The sequence below is a fragment of the Chenopodium quinoa genome, unplaced genomic scaffold (genome assembly GCF_001683475.1).
Source record: "Chenopodium quinoa cultivar QQ74 unplaced genomic scaffold, ASM168347v1, whole genome shotgun sequence".
Classification (NCBI taxonomy): Eukaryota; Viridiplantae; Streptophyta; class Magnoliopsida; order Caryophyllales; family Amaranthaceae; genus Chenopodium; species Chenopodium quinoa.
In genome coordinates, this window is record NW_018743850.1 from 1,219,618 (window position 1) to 1,236,670 (window position 17,053).

Sequence of the window (17,053 nt, forward strand, 5' to 3'; positions counted from 1 at the left end):
AGAAGTAAAAGGAGGAGTAAAGAGAAAAATGTGGCAGTTACAAAAGGAAAATGGTGGGAAAATTGTTTTCCACCCTCTAACAAAACAACAAAGGAAAACGGAGAAATGCAGGGAAATTAATTTCAATCAACCAAAACAAACAAAGCCTTAAGGTATACATTTACAATTGAAAAAAAACATACACAGTTCTTTTCCTTTTCCTATTATGATTTAAGGATAAAATGGAACAAAAAGTACTTTAACAAGACATGGTGTGAGACTGTGATTATAAGCCCTATCAATCTATCATGATCCTCATGACTTCATGAGTACATCAGAAAAAACCCATGAACTGTCCTCATATCTAGAACATTATAGTTTTGACAACCAATTGGGGACGATTTTTCTTCAAAAACTTCATAGTAGAGTGATCATGATCAACTACTTGAGAGATTCTTCTGCAACTGCCCGCTCAAGACAGCACTCTGAAGATCTGAATATATAAAAAAAAAAAAAAAAAAAAAAAAAAAAGAAGAAGAAAAACATCATGCAAGATGACAGTTGAGAAGAGACAAGACAAACAAATTCATGTCACTTTAAACTTTTGAATCCAAATCTGAGATAGCATACCATCTGATCCTCCAATATGCTTGCCATTCACAAAAACTTGTGGAACAGTACGTTGACCAACCAGTTCAAGCAGGATATCTTGAATATGAGAACCATCATCTGAAAATGGTGATCAACAGTAGAAACATGTTCAACCAGATTCATTAGGTGTAACAAACGATATTATGGCCTGGACAAACAATAGACTCAAACAATACCTCGAAGGTCAAGCTCCACAACAAATGGCTTTTCCTGCAGTTCATTAAATATACGCTTGGCACGTAAAGAGTATCTGCATCAATGTCGATAATCGTAATTTAGACAATAAAGAGGATGCAAAGTCGAAATTTCCACTTTGAAAAGCACAAAGACAATGGATGTAACACAAAACAATAACAAACAACAAAGACCATGAAGGCACAAATGCCCATAATCTCAGAAACCCTTAAAACCATATGAGTAAATTTGTACAAAGTTGATCAAGTTAAGAACATTAACCACTTGAGTAGCCCAAGTAGAAGAAACAGCAGAGTTAATATTGTTGATTACAACAACTAGCTCAAACTTTCATGGTAATAAGAACTAGGGGAAATCATATTTGTATAATACTACAGAGTGTCAGGGTATGATTATAATTCAAAACAATACTCGCATAATCACAACTGTGGCACTAAAACAATACACATGTAATTTCCCAATAATAATAATTAGTACTAATTTCCCAGTTCCAAATACGATGTCAATTAGCATGGAATATTAATAACAGTGAATAACGCCCAAAAAAAAAAAAAAAATCAAGCCTCTAGAATTGTTAATCCAAAAATCAAAGTGTAATCTTAGTATGATATTTGAACCAAAACCCTAATTAGTAATTACAGTCAAAAGCGCAAAAAAAAACTTCTTCGAGGCAGAGCAACATATAATTATCTGCATAGGGTTTGAAACAAAGTAATGAGGAGAGAGGGAATTACGGGCAGTATGATTTGGAGAAAACAGCAATTCGATTGGAGTAAATGACATTGTTGACGAAGGCAGAAGCTGAATTGCTGGCCATGGCTGCTTTGATTCCGGCATTGTCGCTGACCAGGAGCATCACCGCCATGATCACAAAAAGGGTAAACCTCAACTCACATAAATTCACCCCAATTCGATTACACCGCTTCATCTTTCTCTCTCTTTCTTCTTCACTGCTTTCTCCTTCTATGTCAACAATGTCAACGCCTGATCCTGGTAATACTTCGGAATATTAACTTGTGTTTATTACTTATGTATACACCCAAATAAATGTTCAACCCATTCACTTAGGCCCAATCTCAAATTATACCCCTTCTACTAAGGGCAAAATTTCAATTACTATTCCCTTAGCTCTATTAAATCTTCCTAATTTCTAGATTGTTCTCTTAAGTTTTCCGCATTGAGCGTTTATAATTTTACTTTTACGTATGGTCTTGTTTGATAATTAATGGATACTTGGTTGCTTAGAGATGGTTGTATTGATTATCTTGATAGCATTTGATGTTTTTAGCAAGTTATGTTGTTTGTATTAAAATATTTAATAAAATTAGTTGTTAAATTATGCTTGTATTGTTACCTGAACATGTAAGATGATAAATACTCATAGTTGAATACAGCAATATATTGAGTTTATATTGAAAATAAGATAATTTGGGATAAAGTCATATGCTTGTAGTGGCTCGCCAAAATATTGTTAAGGTCTTACTCAATGTTCCTCCTAAAAGTTGTCAATTGCCTAAAATTTTACAATCAACTAACATAAAAGCTTAATTACTTCCCCAACTTTTTGAAATTAAGAGATTGAATACTTCAACACCAAACAAGACTATATATATAGACGAGTGAAACTCAACTTATTGAATGTTTAGATCAACTCTTACCAAACTATCAATATATCTCATTAATTTAAAATTAATACGAAATAAGCATACTCAAATTTGTGTGTAAAATTATATTAGACCTTTTTGTCCAATTGCTAAGATGGAGTTACCTTCTTAGAAAGAGATGAATAGACTTTTGATATACCTAGTAAAACCATATCCATTCTCAAAAAACACTAATCAGACATATGTTTTTAGTGTATATAAATGTCCACTTTGCGAATAATATTAGTTGTAGTTGTAGTAGTGTCAATTGAGTATGATGAAAGTATTAAAAAGTTGTACACACCATTTGTCAATTATAAATATGCAACTCAATAAAACAGAACAATTTTGAATTGGTAATACAACAATTATGAACTATGATAGGCTGAACTCAATAATTGATTAGATTTTATTCCGATTCCGATTACAATTAGTTGACAAGGGGAAAGAATAAGTTAATTGGGAGAGTTGTTGAATTCCTTCAAAAGCTGATCGTAAGCTTCTAACTCCTCGTAATAAACATCCCACACACATCGAACGCAGCCACTCCCACAGCAATCCCCTGCTTCCGGCTTCTCCGGCGGCGTTGGCAGTTCCTTCTTCTTTGCCGGCGCTGACTCTTTCTCTATCTCTTTATTTTCCTCCGGCGTCATCGGCTTGTTCTCGGCCACCGGAGCGTCAGCCATCAAAGTTGTTGTTCGTGCGAAGATGGGCGGCTTTCTGATTTGTAAATTAATTGTGTTTGGATTGAGTTGGGTTTGACCTCGATGATGATGATACTGAATCAGATTGAATCCTCTCAACCTCAACATGCGCAATTGCAACACCGATCCGCCGCCGTTTTGAGCGTCTTCAATCCTGACTTGAAAGGAGGGGAGATTGAATTTCAATATTGTCTGCATATTTTTCTATGCTTTATTTATATTTTGACCCACTTGTTGCGTGAGGACTATTCCCTGGACACTTGGCGGTGTTTTATTTGTTGTTACGTCTCTTATTAATCTGTCAAAAATACTGTGGCCCTCTATCCTCTTGGGCTGATAGGATGTGTGTTAATCTGGAAGCTCAACACCCATTTTTTAAAGATTTGAAATCTAATCTTGTCCTCTGTATACATTAGTGTATCATATTATATCAACTACATGACTCGGTAATTGTTTGGTTGACATCAAAATATGTTAATAAGTACTTCAAAATGAAGTTGTTTGATTGATTAAAATATGAGAATCTACACCTTCTAAGAAACTCACAAAATGAATGAATTGAAGTTGATGTCCCATAAAACGGTAACATTTTCTCATGCCTATAAGAGTTTGTAAGTACAGTACTTTGTTTTTCGTCTACAAATTTTAATTTCACTTTTTTAAAATGATTGTTATCACTCAATTTCAATCATTATTTTAATTCAATTGTCTATTAGTATAAGATGCTTCTCCATCTCACATTAGTCTAAAACACTTAGATGTATGGGAAAGATTGAACGAATAAGTTCTATATATAAAAGACAAGAGTGCAACCATGCATGCAAGTGGCTTTAATTAAGTAGAATTATCACTAAAACAAAAACAAAAACAATTGCTATGCTATGCGATCTGTACGTGGGAGTGTGACAGAATATTCAAAAAGCTGATGAAAAGTTATGCTTTCAGTATATGAATAATATCCCATTTGTCTGATTATAGTTCTTATTAATTATATTATTATGTACGTCATCATTCCCATAAGTGTTGAAGCATAAAACAATTGCAGTAGGTCTCTTAGCTTATTTCATTCTCTGTGCTCATAATCTTGCCGCAATTCAAAACCATGTCTTCCTTGAGCAGCTTACTAGGTAACTTCATTTTTTTATATATGCAATTCTTATACTTCTTTCCTGCTACCAACTTTGCTTGTGTGATCAACTTACATATTAACGCTATATCCTGCTTCTTCATATTAGGTGACTAGCAATAATGTATATGCTATGCTATTTGAATTAAGAAACAATTTGTTGTACTGATCACACTTCATCCGTTCCACAGAACGAATGTTTACTTAATTAATGCTCGCTCTACTTATTTTGCTTAGATGTATGAAGTGCCACTTTCCAAGTATAAGTACTAATTATAATGCCTGTAAAGTTTCCATTTGCATAGCAATTATCTATTTGAGGAGCCAAATACTCTAATTACTCCACCTTTAAACCATATGCAGGGCTTTTCCATGAGGTCAGAGGAAAATATTTTGCTTTGAGTTCTTCCTCATTTCACAGAACTGTAATAGATGCCGTGAACCTTATTTTCCTGGTCTTCTTTTATTTGGTTGTCGGGCTTGCAATCTGTAGCAGAGAGCGCATGCAAAGGACTTACAATAGGAACTGTCTTTTTCTTGTCGTTTCAATATGCAGCGCTCTTTTAAGTATTGCATATCTCAGTGTAGGATCATGGGACCTTTTGTCGAGTTCTGAGCAACTAGAGAAACTAATTTGGCAAATTTATGTTCTTAGGGGAGTAGTTTGGTTCTCCATAGCAGTGTCTTTAAATGTTCAAAGGGCAGGATGGGTCAAGATTTTTGTATGTACATGGTGGACATCTTACTTTGTACTAGCCTCAGTCATAAATGTAGAGTTACACATAAGAAAAGAAATTCACATCTTAGATGTTGTGCAATGGCCGATAACTGCTTTGCTGTTTGTTTGTGTTGTCAAAATGATGATGCTAAGCCATGATTCTGTTGAGTTGACTGTAACTACTGATTCTTTATCCGAGTCATTATTATCTGAAGAAACTCGGAAATGTCAAGCTCACCGAGTTAAGCTCAGTTTCTTGAGTAGTTTAACCTTCAGTTGGCTTAATCCATTACTTGATTTGGGCTATTCAAAACCCTTAATTCTTGAGGACATCCCCTGTCTATATCCTGAAGATGAAGCCAGTTTAGCTTACAAGAAATTTAGTGATGTATGGGACAACTTGACCAAGGACAAAAGCTCAAAGAGCAAGCAAAACCTGGTTATTAGAACCTTGGCCAAAGTTTACTTGAAAGACATGTTGTTTGATGGGACATTCGCTTTAGCTAGAACAATAACTGTAGTAGTCTCTCCCTTGCTACTGTATGCCTTCATTAGATATTCAAATGACAGTACGGAACATAATCTATATCGAGGTTTTTTTTGGTTAGTTTGTCTGGTAGTTGTTAAGGTGGTTGAATCTTTGTCCCAAAGGCAATGGAGTTTTCATGCAAAAAGGTCAGGAATGAAAATAAGATCTGCTTTGATGGTGGCTATTTTCCACAAGCAGCTAAAACTTTCTGCCGTAGCAAGAAAGATGCACTCAACTGGTGAGATAGTTAACTACATAATGGTGGATGCTTATCGTATGGGTGAAATCTCCTGGTATTTCCATTCAGCCTGGAGTTGTCTACTACAGCTCCTTCTATCACTAGGAATCCTTATTGGAATCGTGGGCCTTGGAGCTTTACCAGCCTTGGTTCCTCTTGTTATCTGCGGGATCTTCAATATTCCGTTTGCCAAACGACTCCAAGAGTGCAAGGCTGAGTCCATGACAGCCCAGGACAAGAGATTGAGAGCCACTTCAGAGATCCTCTCTAGCATGAAGATCATTAAGTTGCAATCATGAGAAGAACATTTCCTGAAGCTGATCTATTCACTCCGAGACAATGAGTTTAAATGGTTGAGGGACGCACAGCATAATGTTGCCAACGGCACTGCCTTATTTTGGCTATCCCCCACAATAATCTCTTCAATGGCCTTTTGGGGTTGCTCTATTTTCAGGAGTGCTCCCTTAGATGCTGTCACTATGTTCACCATCATTGCAACTTTAGGAGTTATGGGGGAGCCAGTTGTACAGTTGCCTGCAGTTTTCTCTTCAATAATCCAAGCAGTGGTGTCATTTGATAGGATCAATACATTTCTGCTAGATGATGAAGTATATATTACTTATGCTATTGGAAGTAGTACAATAGTAAATCCAGAGAGCAATGTAGTATTACAAGATGGAAATTTTAGCTGGGATCCAGAATCTCCAACATTAACCTTGAGAGATTTATCTTTAGAGGTGAGGGCAGGTGAGAAAGTTGCAATTTGTGGGCCTGTTGGAGCTGGGAAATCTTCACTTCTTTATGCTTTACTTGGTGAAATGCCCAAAATATCAGGCAGGGTAAGGCATTCTTTTGTTCTTGTTTGTAAGTATAATTTATCCTCTAAAAAATGCTTTTCGTCTGACACTTCCTGTATTTTGGTTGATGTGTTTGGATCCATAGCATATGTTTCTCAAAGTGCTTGGATACAAAGTGGAACAATTCGCGATAATATATGCTACAGTAAGCCAATGGACAGCAGAATATATGAGAAGGCCATCAATGCTTGTGCTCTTGGTAAAGACGTCATGAACTTTAGCCACGGTGATCTGACAGAAATTGGTCAAAGAGGTATAAATTTGAGCGGAGGTCAGAAGCAGCGGCTTCAGTTGGCTCGAGCTGTTTATAGTAATGCTGATTTTTACCTCCTTGATGACCCTTTCAGTGCAGTTGACGCACATACTGCAGCTGCCCTATTTAAAGTGAGCAAACTGACTCATGTTCTACTATTTCACTAATTTCAAAAAAATAAAAAGTAAAAATTGATATTTTGATGTGGTTATTGCAAAGACTAACTGCTGATGGTTTTACAGACCTGTGTCATGGGTGCTTTAAGGAACAAGACCGTAATTCTAGTCACCCATCAAGTGGAGTTTCTGTCACAAGTTGATAAAGTTTTGGTATAAAATGAATAGAAATACTTCTGTTTTACAATAAATATTGGTAGTTCTTCGTTCAAGAGCAAAGAAAGGCAACTTAGCTTGTTGTGGGGGCCTGTGCAGGTTATGAAAAGCGGTCAAATTACACAATATGGAAGCTATGAGGATCTTTTGATGATTGGAACAACATTTGAGCAGCTTGTCAATGCACATAAGAACGCAGTTACACAGTTAGGTCATTCAAGTATTGCACCAGAAAGAGAACTTCACCAGGCTACATTTGACAGACCAGTAGTGTTTTCTGACACTTGTGACGACAATAGTGACATTCCTGAGAAAAGTACACCACTGCAACTAACAGAAGAGGAGGAAAAAGGAGCCGGAGATGTAGGATACAAGCCATACTTGGATTACATATCGGCCTCAAAGGGTCTAACTGTCCTGTTTTTAAGTGTAATCTCACAGATTGGTTTTGTAGCTTTCCAAGCTGCTTCAAGATATTGGTTAGCTTTTGCGATTCAGATTCCTGAACTAAGCATGAGCACTTTAATAGGGGTTTATGCAGGACTTTCCTTCCTTAGTATAATATTTGTACACCTCAGGTCTTTGTTCACAGTTAAGTTAGGCCTTAAAGCTTCCAGAGCTTTTTTCAAGAGTTTCATGAATTCAATATTCAGAGCTCCAATGCTTTTCTTTGATTCAACTCCAGTTGGACGAATTTTGACTAGAGTAAGATGATATCTAATCTATTTATCTTCTGATTAAGTTAATGTTATCTTTCTAGTATGAATGATTTTTCCTACCTCGATCTGCAGGCATCATCAGATTTTAGCATTTTGGATTTTGAAATACCTTTTGGAATTTCCTACGTGTTGTCTGTTGCAATTGAGGTCGCAGGAATTATTTTGGTCATGGCCATGGTGACTTGGCAGGTACTCATTGTGGGAATTCTTACCTTGGTAGCATCAAATTTAATTCAGGTACTTTTTCCTGAACCATCTGTGCCTAATTATTATCTTCCTTAACTTATCATTTTTTATTGACCTTTCCTTGAAATACTTCAGAATAAGTATCTTGCTTCTGCAAGGGAGATAATACGTATAAATGGAACCACAAAGGCACCAATCATGAATTATGCAGCTGAGGCATCTCAAGGGGTGATAACTATCAGGGCATTTAAAGAGGTAGATCAGTTTATCAGCAAGTACCTGAAGCTTGTCGATACTGATGCTAAGCTATTTTTCTACTCAAACACGACCATGGAGTGGTTGATTATAAGAATTGAGGCTCTTCAGAATATGACACTCTTTACTGCTGCTTTTCTCTTTGTTATACTTCCTAAGGGTTCTATACTGCCAGGTAGTATAATGTTTATTCACCTAATCATCTCGTTAAGATTGCATTTTACCAATTCATACCTACAATAACTGCAGCAGAGCTTAATATTTGTTTTTCTGTTTTTCTTCTTGTTCTGCAGGACTTGTAGGGCTTTCTCTTTCCTATGCTCTAACATTGAAGGCCACCTACGTCTTCATGATGCAATGGTACTGTAACACATCTAACTACATCATTTCAGTTGAAAGAATTAAACAGTTTATGCACATAGAACCTGAACCTCAAACTAACATTGAAGATAATAGAGCTCCATTATCTTGGCCCTCAAAGGGTAGGATCGAGTTACAAGATCTCAAGGTATGAAAAAAAATGTAGACAATGGGAATTCTTAGAATCCTCAAGTCTTATCTTATGCAACTCTAACCTTTTTAGAGATGTCAAAGTTCTTATTAACTTCTTCTGTTGCACAATCTCAGATAAAATACCAGCAAAGTGCTCCACTAGTTCTCAAGGGAATCACCTGTACATTCAAAGAGGGTACACGAGTAGGGATTGTGGGGAGAACTGGCAGTGGGAAAACAACACTCATAAGTGCATTGTTCCGATTAGTAGAGCCTCATAACGGAAGAATTTGTATTGGTGGCATAAACATTTGCGCTATTGGACTCAAGGATTTACGGACTAAACTTAGTGTCATTCCCCAAGAGCCAACCCTCTTTCGAGGTAGCATTCGATCTAACATGGACCCTCTAGGTTTATACTCTGATGCTGAAATATGGGAGGTAAGTTTTATATCTTAAGACATACTTCAACATTTGTAATTTAATCCTATTGAATAGATAAATTTAGGACTCTTGTCAACCTATTCATCATTTTGGCAGGCACTAGAGAAGTGTCAACTTAAGATTACATTTACCAGCCTTCTGAATCAGCTGGACTCATCAGGTAAGTTCAATCAAGTATCCTCAGTCTAAGAATTGTTATTTCTTTTTCTCCCTCCTTTCCTTCTACATCAGATTGAATATTGCGTGTTTGATAAAACCATATATCTTCATAGTCGGTGATGAAGGTGAAAATTGGAGCATGGGGCAGCGCCAATTGTCTTGGAAGAGTCCTCTTGAGGAGAAACAAAATTCTTGTGTTAGATGAAGCCACAGCTTCCATAGACTCTGCAACTGATGCTATCCTTCAGAAAATTATTAGAGAAGAATTTTCTGAATGCACAGTAATAACAGTAGCTCACACTCTCACAGGGTTCCAACTGTAATAGACAGTGATATGGTTATGGTTCTTTCTAATGGTATGCTTCATGATCCTCATTCTTTGTTTACCACGAATAGCATTATACCTGAATACTGGACACCAACCATTGATATTTAGCCTCTTTAGAGCTTTCAGAATATTTTGAACTTCAGAGTTCTAATTACTGATATAGGCTGATGTGAAGAAATATGGCTGATCTAATTTGTGCAGGTGAGATGGTGGAGTATGATGAACCCTCTAAACTCATGCAAAGCAGCTCATCGTTTTCCAACCTTGTAGCTGAATATTGGTCCAGCTGCAGGGGCAGCTCCTTCCAGAAAATCGAGAATGCCTCGCAACAACATACCTTTTAAGATGTTAAATCATCTTTTATGTTCATAGACAGGTAATAGAATGTTGTATTTCAAGGCTCTTCAAGCTTAAAATATTTTTTAAGAAATCATAAACTAGAGCTAGTGGTTCCAATAAACACCTACAGAGTACTTATTTAAGCAAATGTAAACTTATTTCCAGAGATATTTATTCCAGAGCACGAACATACTAAGTTACCAACTAAGTTAACAAACGCAAAGGACATACAACAAACAAAACAAATTCATCTTTATAAGCAATGAACTAATTTAATCTTTCATCAATTCAATGTTTTAATTGTGGGATGATTTCAACTTGTATTAGTCTTCTTTGGGATATCCTCTGAAGCCAAGCAAGAGAAGCAAAAGATTAAAGTAGTCGACTTTGTAACCCACCCTACAAAACTCCAACTTAAACGCGTTCCATGGAGGATACCTTGCAGACAAATCAGGAAAGTAGCCTCGGTACAGCACGGATTTCTCATGGCTAAACGCATCAAAAGAGTACTTTCCATGATATTTTCCCATCCCGCTCTGTCCTACTCCTCCAAATGGCAGCTCATCACAAATATACTACAAGAACATCAATCAAACAACCACCGTATCTAATTAGAAATAAGCAAAAATAAAAAATGGTATCATTATTTTAACATGGACTTAAGATCATGAGCATTACCTGAATTAAAACATCATTAAAAAGCAAACTTCCAGAGGAAGTTTCTGAGACTATCCGCTTTTTGAACTTATTGTTGTGTGTAAATGCATAAAGAGCAAGTGGCTTTGGTCTCATATTGATGAATTCAATACTTTCTTGAATGTTCTTCAACTGTCTCATAAAATCTTTTATCAGAAAACTTTGTACAGGATACCAAAGTAGAGAAACAAAACACTAACTTCATACTGAGAGGGAACAAAAGGAGTATATATATGTTCTTACAGTTATAATTGGCAAAATTGGGCCGAATATCTCCTCGTTCATGACCACAGAATCAAGTGGAGGATTTAGTAAGATAGTTGGCTCAATAAGCCTGCAAGTGAAGAACTCCTCATCTCATCAAAAGAATTAAGAATCTCCCATTTTTATAATAAAATCAGATGGAACTTTACTTTGGGAAGCTTTTCTATTGATGGATTTTTGTAAGAGAAGAAATTTACAAATTTTTTTCGTCGTATGAGCCTCCATGCACAATTGAAGCTGCCACTGCTGGATCCTTAAGATAATTACACACTCTGTCAAAATGATGCTTATTCACACTCCTACTGATATTTCCCAAGGTCTCTATGTTCTCCCCATAAAGTCTTCTCACTAACGTTTTGAGCAAGTCAACCTAAAACAATTATACTGATTAAATGACAAGGAAGGTGGTGAAGATTTGTCTGTACAAAGTACATGGATGGAATGTATGTAATACCAATGAGGATGCAAACTTCTCCTCCACAAGCACATAATCTATAGCAATGCAAGCTTGTCCACAGCAAGCGCCCCACTTAGCAGATGTAAGCCTCCGAATAGCCACCTTACACAAATATGTTGAGTTCAACAAGATTAAATTAGACACAGGAGGATAAAGCTTAACACGAATTTCACATTCTTTTATGACTGCAATTATAGTTGAAGCCGTGACATACCTTGAGATTAGAGGAGATTGAAGAGTAATCAAAGATGATGGGGCATTTACCCCCAAGCTCTAAAGTCACAGGCGTTAAATGCTTAGCAGCTTCAGTCATCACTATTCGACCAACCCTTGGACTTCCTAATCAGATTAAGTGGCATACATTGTTTAACCGAATTACAGTAGCTAGAGTTATTTCTTCATTAAAATTAGTTAGACAAATAATAATGGTAGCTAATTATTGGGAACACACCAGTGTAGAAAATCTTGTCCCATTTCTGTTGCAAGAGCTGCTGGCTAACATCAGGTCCTCCTTCAATGACCTTAATTGCAGTGTTATCCAAGTACTGAGGAATGGTGTTAGCAAGAAACAAAGAGGTCGCCGGTGCCATCTCTGAGGGCTTTATGACAACCGCATTTCCTGCAGCTATAGCTCCAATCAATGGTTCCAATGCCAAGTCTAATCATCAAAATTGAAACATCATTATAGAATCTAGTCAGTTAATTGTTATACTAGTACTAGTACGGAGTATTAAAAAACCAAAAAAGTAATGCCGAACCTAAAGGGTAGTTCCAAGATGTCATAATGAGAACAAGGCCATATGGTTCTGGTACTACTTCTCCCTTGGCAGGGAAAAATAGCAATCTAATCCCAGCCTGCACAATAAATTGCATTTAACAATTTTACGTACTGTATTATATACTTCATACTTTCGTACATGTCGTATAACAAATTAAGAAAAGAATCCACCTTTTTGGGAGCCATCCAGTTCTTCAGGCAACTCAAAGCATGGACGACAGCTTTCTTTGAAGGTCCAACCTATCAATGTTGATTAGAATTAGAATATCAAATGTTTGTCAAACAGATCAAGAGTAATGAGTTATGATTATTCTAATAAAGTACGGAGCGTGTGACATTGTCATAATTTGTCAATTGTACTAATATACTCGATTAGAATTTTAAATTTTATACAAAATATACATGTACAGGGCTATACTGATGAAATTATGCATGTAATATGATATCAATGTGTATGCCTATAATGAATGGTACAGTAGTTGGGCATTTGTGTTGGGTAGCTAATATGTGTGTTTCACGTGTTGGTGTGTTGTGGGTGCGTCAAAGGCACATGCATCATGCGTGCACTACATCCCACCTCACATGCAACAAGGCCTTTTTTTTACAACACATTACACTACAACCATTGCAAACAAACACAAAGGAACTAAATTTTCTTCATAGCATTAGTGCTGCTTTACACTATACAAGTCATGACATCATATAAATGGTAATCAAAAGAGACAGATAATTAAACTAAGCTAAATCATTTGGAGGACTATATGGATCCAGTTGTAACATACCTCATACCGCCTTCTTCGTCCCTAAAATGTGTTATATTAATATATTACCAATATATTTATGCACAATTTTGGTTAAAAATGATAATAAAAAGCTATGATTATGCAAAATATTGCCAAAACACCCCATATATAAAGATACCACTTTGTCCATACACAGGGTTGCATTAAATACATCTCCAATTTAGCAACGACAATATGTGGAAATCCACTACTGATCCATCATCTATGTAATTTAATAATCTATCATAGCAAATTCCCTTTACCTTTCCCCTCCCTTCAACAAAAAAGACAAATATACATTAATTAATATGAGCTAGTTCAATTATTGGTTAAAACAAAATTTTACCAAAACTTTACAGTAACATGCTAAAATTAGATTTTTACTAGACATCTAGACTTTAGTGAAACTTGATTATATATATTAATTAAATAATACGTATATAAAAGAGACATAAGAATGGTAAAATATGATTGAAAAATAATTTTAAAAAAGCATGAAAGATTTAAGGATAAGAATACCTCATCCTTGAAAGCTTCAATTTTGCTCTTGCCAACATCATCATAAAGTGCTTGAAAACACTTGTTTTCTTGGTCTGTAACCATTTTTTAAGAGAGATTGAAGCTGTGCTTTCCTCCATTCAAAAGTCTTTGTCTTTCCACTTTTGAAGGTCTCCCTTAGCTCATCTAAGCTCTTAGTTGATCTTTGATCCATTTTCTTTAATTGTTGGTTAGTGTTTATAGCCTCGATCTTACGATGATATCATATTATATAGTACATACACTAACTTATTCTCATGTGAAAGAAAGAAAGGTTGCTTTACTGGCAAAGATAAACGTACGAGAGTTGCCGCTGAAACACCGTGAATTTCCAACTAACCAAATAAATGAGCACATTTAATAAGTGGGGGCGGCTAAACTTAACGTCAATTAAATTATCCTTGATAATTTAAGCTGTATAAACTACACTACATTACTACCAGTACCGAGTAGCAGTATGTAGCCAGTAGATCCATATTTACTGTTTGGCATGCCGCATGCACCCTTGACTACCCTACCGTAGATTTTTATTATTAAATGATTCTTTGTAATTTTTATTTTTCCACATCATAATATTAGATTATAAGGAGTAAGGTTTTGTAGAATGGATTACTCTAGTTTTCTCTTGTAAGGTAATCTACGACAACTCCTTTCTAGGATGGGCTCACGACAAAATTTTTTTAATCATAAATGATCTTTTATAACGGGTTTATGATGAGAATTCTGTTGTTAATGGGCTCTTTTCCTGCATTGTATTGATATAATTATGCTCATTTTAGATTGTCAGGCCATATTATAATTCGGGTATTTTTAAGTTTTGATTTATTGTAGCCAAATTGATGGAGAGTAAAGTTGTAATTGACTTGTTATAGTGTTTTTAGGAAAAAAAAAAAAAAAAGCAAATCAATATGGTTGGATGTTGGATCTGAAAAGCAAGCAGCCAAAAAGAAATAAAGGTGGTGTGGATGAATGTAACATCAAAACCATGAGGATTATAATTTAACTTAAAAGCACGAGCATAATTAAGCTTAAGCATGAGAGGGTTATGTTTTTTTTAGGAAATAACCCATTTATTACTTTTTCCTTGTTTAATTTTCCCATAGTACTGATTACACGTATATAGATGAGTAGCACTATTCATTACTACTTTTTTTGTTGTATGTTGTTTTATTTTTGGCAAAACGAGTACCTCCTTTCTTTTACAGGCATGTTCCATCAACTACTCCTATCTATGCTTTATTTTAACAGGACGATGCTTTAATTATTAATGCAAATGACACATTATTTTACTACACTAGTACAATTCCACCTTTATTCATCTCTTGTTTCTTTCTTTTATTACTCCGTATAAGGCAGGAGGTGAAGCAATAAAGAGCATAACATAAGAGATTTGTTCAATTCGTCCATAAAATAGCAAAATTAAAGAAAATGGGAAGAGGAAAACTAGAAATAAAAAGGATAGAAAACACAACCAACAGACAGGTAACATTTTCAAAGAGAAGGAATGGTATAATCAAGAAAGCTCAAGAACTTAGTGTTTTATGCGACGCCAAAGTTTCCTTATTCATCATCTCCTCCTCCTCCACCAACAGACTTTACCATTACATCACCCCCGGCGTCGAGTATTCCTCTACATACTTTCTTTTTTATTTTGTTAATTATTTAATTTCTACTTATTTACTAATTAAGCTACCTCTTTTATGCTTTTTCCCACTGATTTAATTAAGTCTTAAGAAGATGTATGACGAGTATCAGAAGGTTGAAGGTGTTGATCTCTGGCGTAAACACTACGAGGTTCTTTATTTTTCGACCAAATTAATTACTGTAATGCATTCATCACTGTATATATAGCTAGAGCCATAGTAGTTAACGGGGTCTAAATATGATCGACGCAGCAAATGAAAGAGCGAGAGAGAAAGCTAGCTGAGGTCAATAATACGCTGCGAACAGAGATTAGGTATGGTATAGCGCTTATCACATGCAATAGTATGCAATATCATTCACCCTAACTAGCTGGTTCTATTATATGATATTGATATATATGATATATCATTCAATTCAAAAATTTCCTAATACATATTTTATTTATAGCCGAAGGATGGGAGGAGATCTAGAGGACCTCACTATAGGAGACTTGCGCTGTCTTCATCAACAGATGGATCAAGCTTTGGATCTTATTCGTAATCGAAAGGTAATTTTCTTTTTCAGTTAATCAAATATCAAAGTTTTATTTATTATATAACTTAGCTTAGGAGAGTAGTCTTAGACACCTAGTGGTACACCAAATACATATGGAGTACATACATAAGACACCTTTGATTAAGTAGATATCTAGTGGAATTTCAAAAGATCGATATTATGTTTACATCTCAGTTATTTATTACACTTGATTAATTTGAAATCGACTTATAGTTGATCTGCTTTAACCTGCCTGATTGTGATCTCTTGTCTTAATTATAAAACAATTATTTGACACTTTATAGTCACTTGTGATCTGTACCATAAATAAATTCAGGTCTCCAACTTTGATACAAAACTTTTATAAAAGTGAATTTGTTGCTTGCTTCATAATTTTATGTAAACTAATTAAATTTATAAATAATGCAGTATCATGTCATCAAAAATCAAACTGGGACTAGCAAGAAGAAGGTTAGCTGTATATTTATTTATGTACCCCTGCATTATCTACTGCTTTAGCTGTAGAATAATATTAGCTATTTATTTTCCATTTTGGAAATTATTTGCTATTTAGTTCATTATATATAGTACCTACAGTAGTCATCTAAATTATCTAATACTCATTTACATCCTTACATTATTTTATTCAGGTTAAGAGCCTTGAGGAAATTCATGGAAACCTTGTCATGGATCTTGTAAGCATATCTTCGATAAAAAAAAAATTCTAATAATGCATGATGAATATATCAGTTATAACTAATGGTTCTATTTGGGTTTGATGATTGAAATGAAAGGAAACGAGATTTAGGGCCCCGGGATTTGGTATAGCAGATGATGATCAGGGTAACTATGAAGCTGCTGCTGTGTATTCAGACAATGGAGCAGCAGCCAACTTATTTGCTATGAGTCGCCATCCTCGACATTCATAATCTTCAGCAGGGAGGAAGGTTAGGCTACAGCAATGTCCATGACTTGCGTCTTGCTTAGGATCAAGATCCTCAGTGTGCATGCATGGTTCAACAATTCGATCAATGTTAATTTTTCAATGATAACAATTAAGCTCAATTATGTATGTAGCTGTAATATTGTACGAAGTAGTAGTTTGAGAGATTTTGAATCATGGCATAATAGTCCTTTTAATTATGTTAATATTCAATTAAGAATTTAATATGAGATGATTCCAAAGGCAGTGTTAATAAGACAAAATCTGGGTC

General features: G+C 35.3%; 4 protein-coding genes and 1 pseudogene across 4 annotated transcripts; 2 read left to right on the top strand and 3 right to left on the bottom strand.

Annotated features, from left to right (window-relative positions):
- Positions 1 to 93: 93 nt before the first annotated feature.
- LOC110685871 (glutaredoxin-C3-like) lies at positions 94 to 1,975 on the bottom strand. Its single transcript, XM_021862414.1, has 4 exons — positions 1,560 to 1,975; positions 807 to 880; positions 610 to 708; positions 94 to 472 (listed from the first exon to the last, which is right to left on the bottom strand). The coding sequence occupies exons 1-4, from the start codon at positions 1,751 to 1,753 to the stop codon at positions 417 to 419; spliced, it is 423 nt and encodes a 140-aa protein (XP_021718106.1). The 5' UTR covers positions 1,754 to 1,975; the 3' UTR covers positions 94 to 416.
- A 799-nt stretch (positions 1,976 to 2,774) lies between these two features.
- LOC110685610 lies at positions 2,775 to 3,489 on the bottom strand. The gene has a single exon (XM_021862157.1). It carries the CDS (start codon positions 3,368 to 3,370, stop codon positions 2,924 to 2,926), a length of 447 nt encoding a protein of 148 aa, XP_021717849.1. The 5' UTR covers positions 3,371 to 3,489; the 3' UTR covers positions 2,775 to 2,923.
- Positions 3,490 to 4,274: 785 nt separating this feature from the next.
- Positions 4,275 to 10,152, top strand: LOC110686256 (annotated as a pseudogene).
- Positions 10,153 to 10,224: 72 nt separating this feature from the next.
- Positions 10,225 to 13,945, bottom strand: LOC110685874 (aldehyde dehydrogenase family 3 member F1-like). The gene is given in 11 exon segments (XM_021862415.1): positions 10,225 to 10,722; positions 10,826 to 10,975; positions 11,087 to 11,177; positions 11,305 to 11,477; positions 11,562 to 11,666; positions 11,779 to 11,903; positions 12,016 to 12,222; positions 12,323 to 12,419; positions 12,514 to 12,582; positions 13,644 to 13,730; positions 13,732 to 13,945. Coding segments are annotated over 11 exon segments (1,461 nt in total). The 5' UTR covers positions 13,837 to 13,945; the 3' UTR covers positions 10,225 to 10,470.
- A 346-nt stretch (positions 13,946 to 14,291) lies between these two features.
- On the top strand, positions 14,292 to 17,009 carry LOC110685876 (MADS-box protein CMB2-like). Its single transcript, XM_021862417.1, is given in 8 exon segments — positions 14,292 to 15,283; positions 15,389 to 15,455; positions 15,557 to 15,618; positions 15,753 to 15,852; positions 16,269 to 16,310; positions 16,490 to 16,534; positions 16,634 to 16,756; positions 16,758 to 17,009. Coding segments are annotated over 8 exon segments (702 nt in total). The 5' UTR covers positions 14,292 to 15,089; the 3' UTR covers positions 16,827 to 17,009.
- Positions 17,010 to 17,053: the final 44 nt, after the last annotated feature.

Excerpts from the sequence above, each read along its gene's own strand:
- LOC110685871 (XM_021862414.1), bottom strand. The coding sequence starts at position 1,753 with ATGAAGCGGTGTAATCGAATTGGGGTGAATTTATGTGAGTTGAGGTTT. Across the intron at positions 709-806 it reads TGTGGAGCTTGACCTTCGAG|ATGATGGTTCTCATATTCAA; the intron begins GTATTGTTTGAG and ends CACCATTTTCAG. Across the intron at positions 473-609 it reads GCATATTGGAGGATCAGATG|ATCTTCAGAGTGCTGTCTTG; the intron begins GTATGCTATCTC and ends TTATATATTCAG.
- LOC110685610 (XM_021862157.1), bottom strand. The coding sequence starts at position 3,370 with ATGCAGACAATATTGAAATTCAATCTCCCCTCCTTTCAAGTCAGGATT.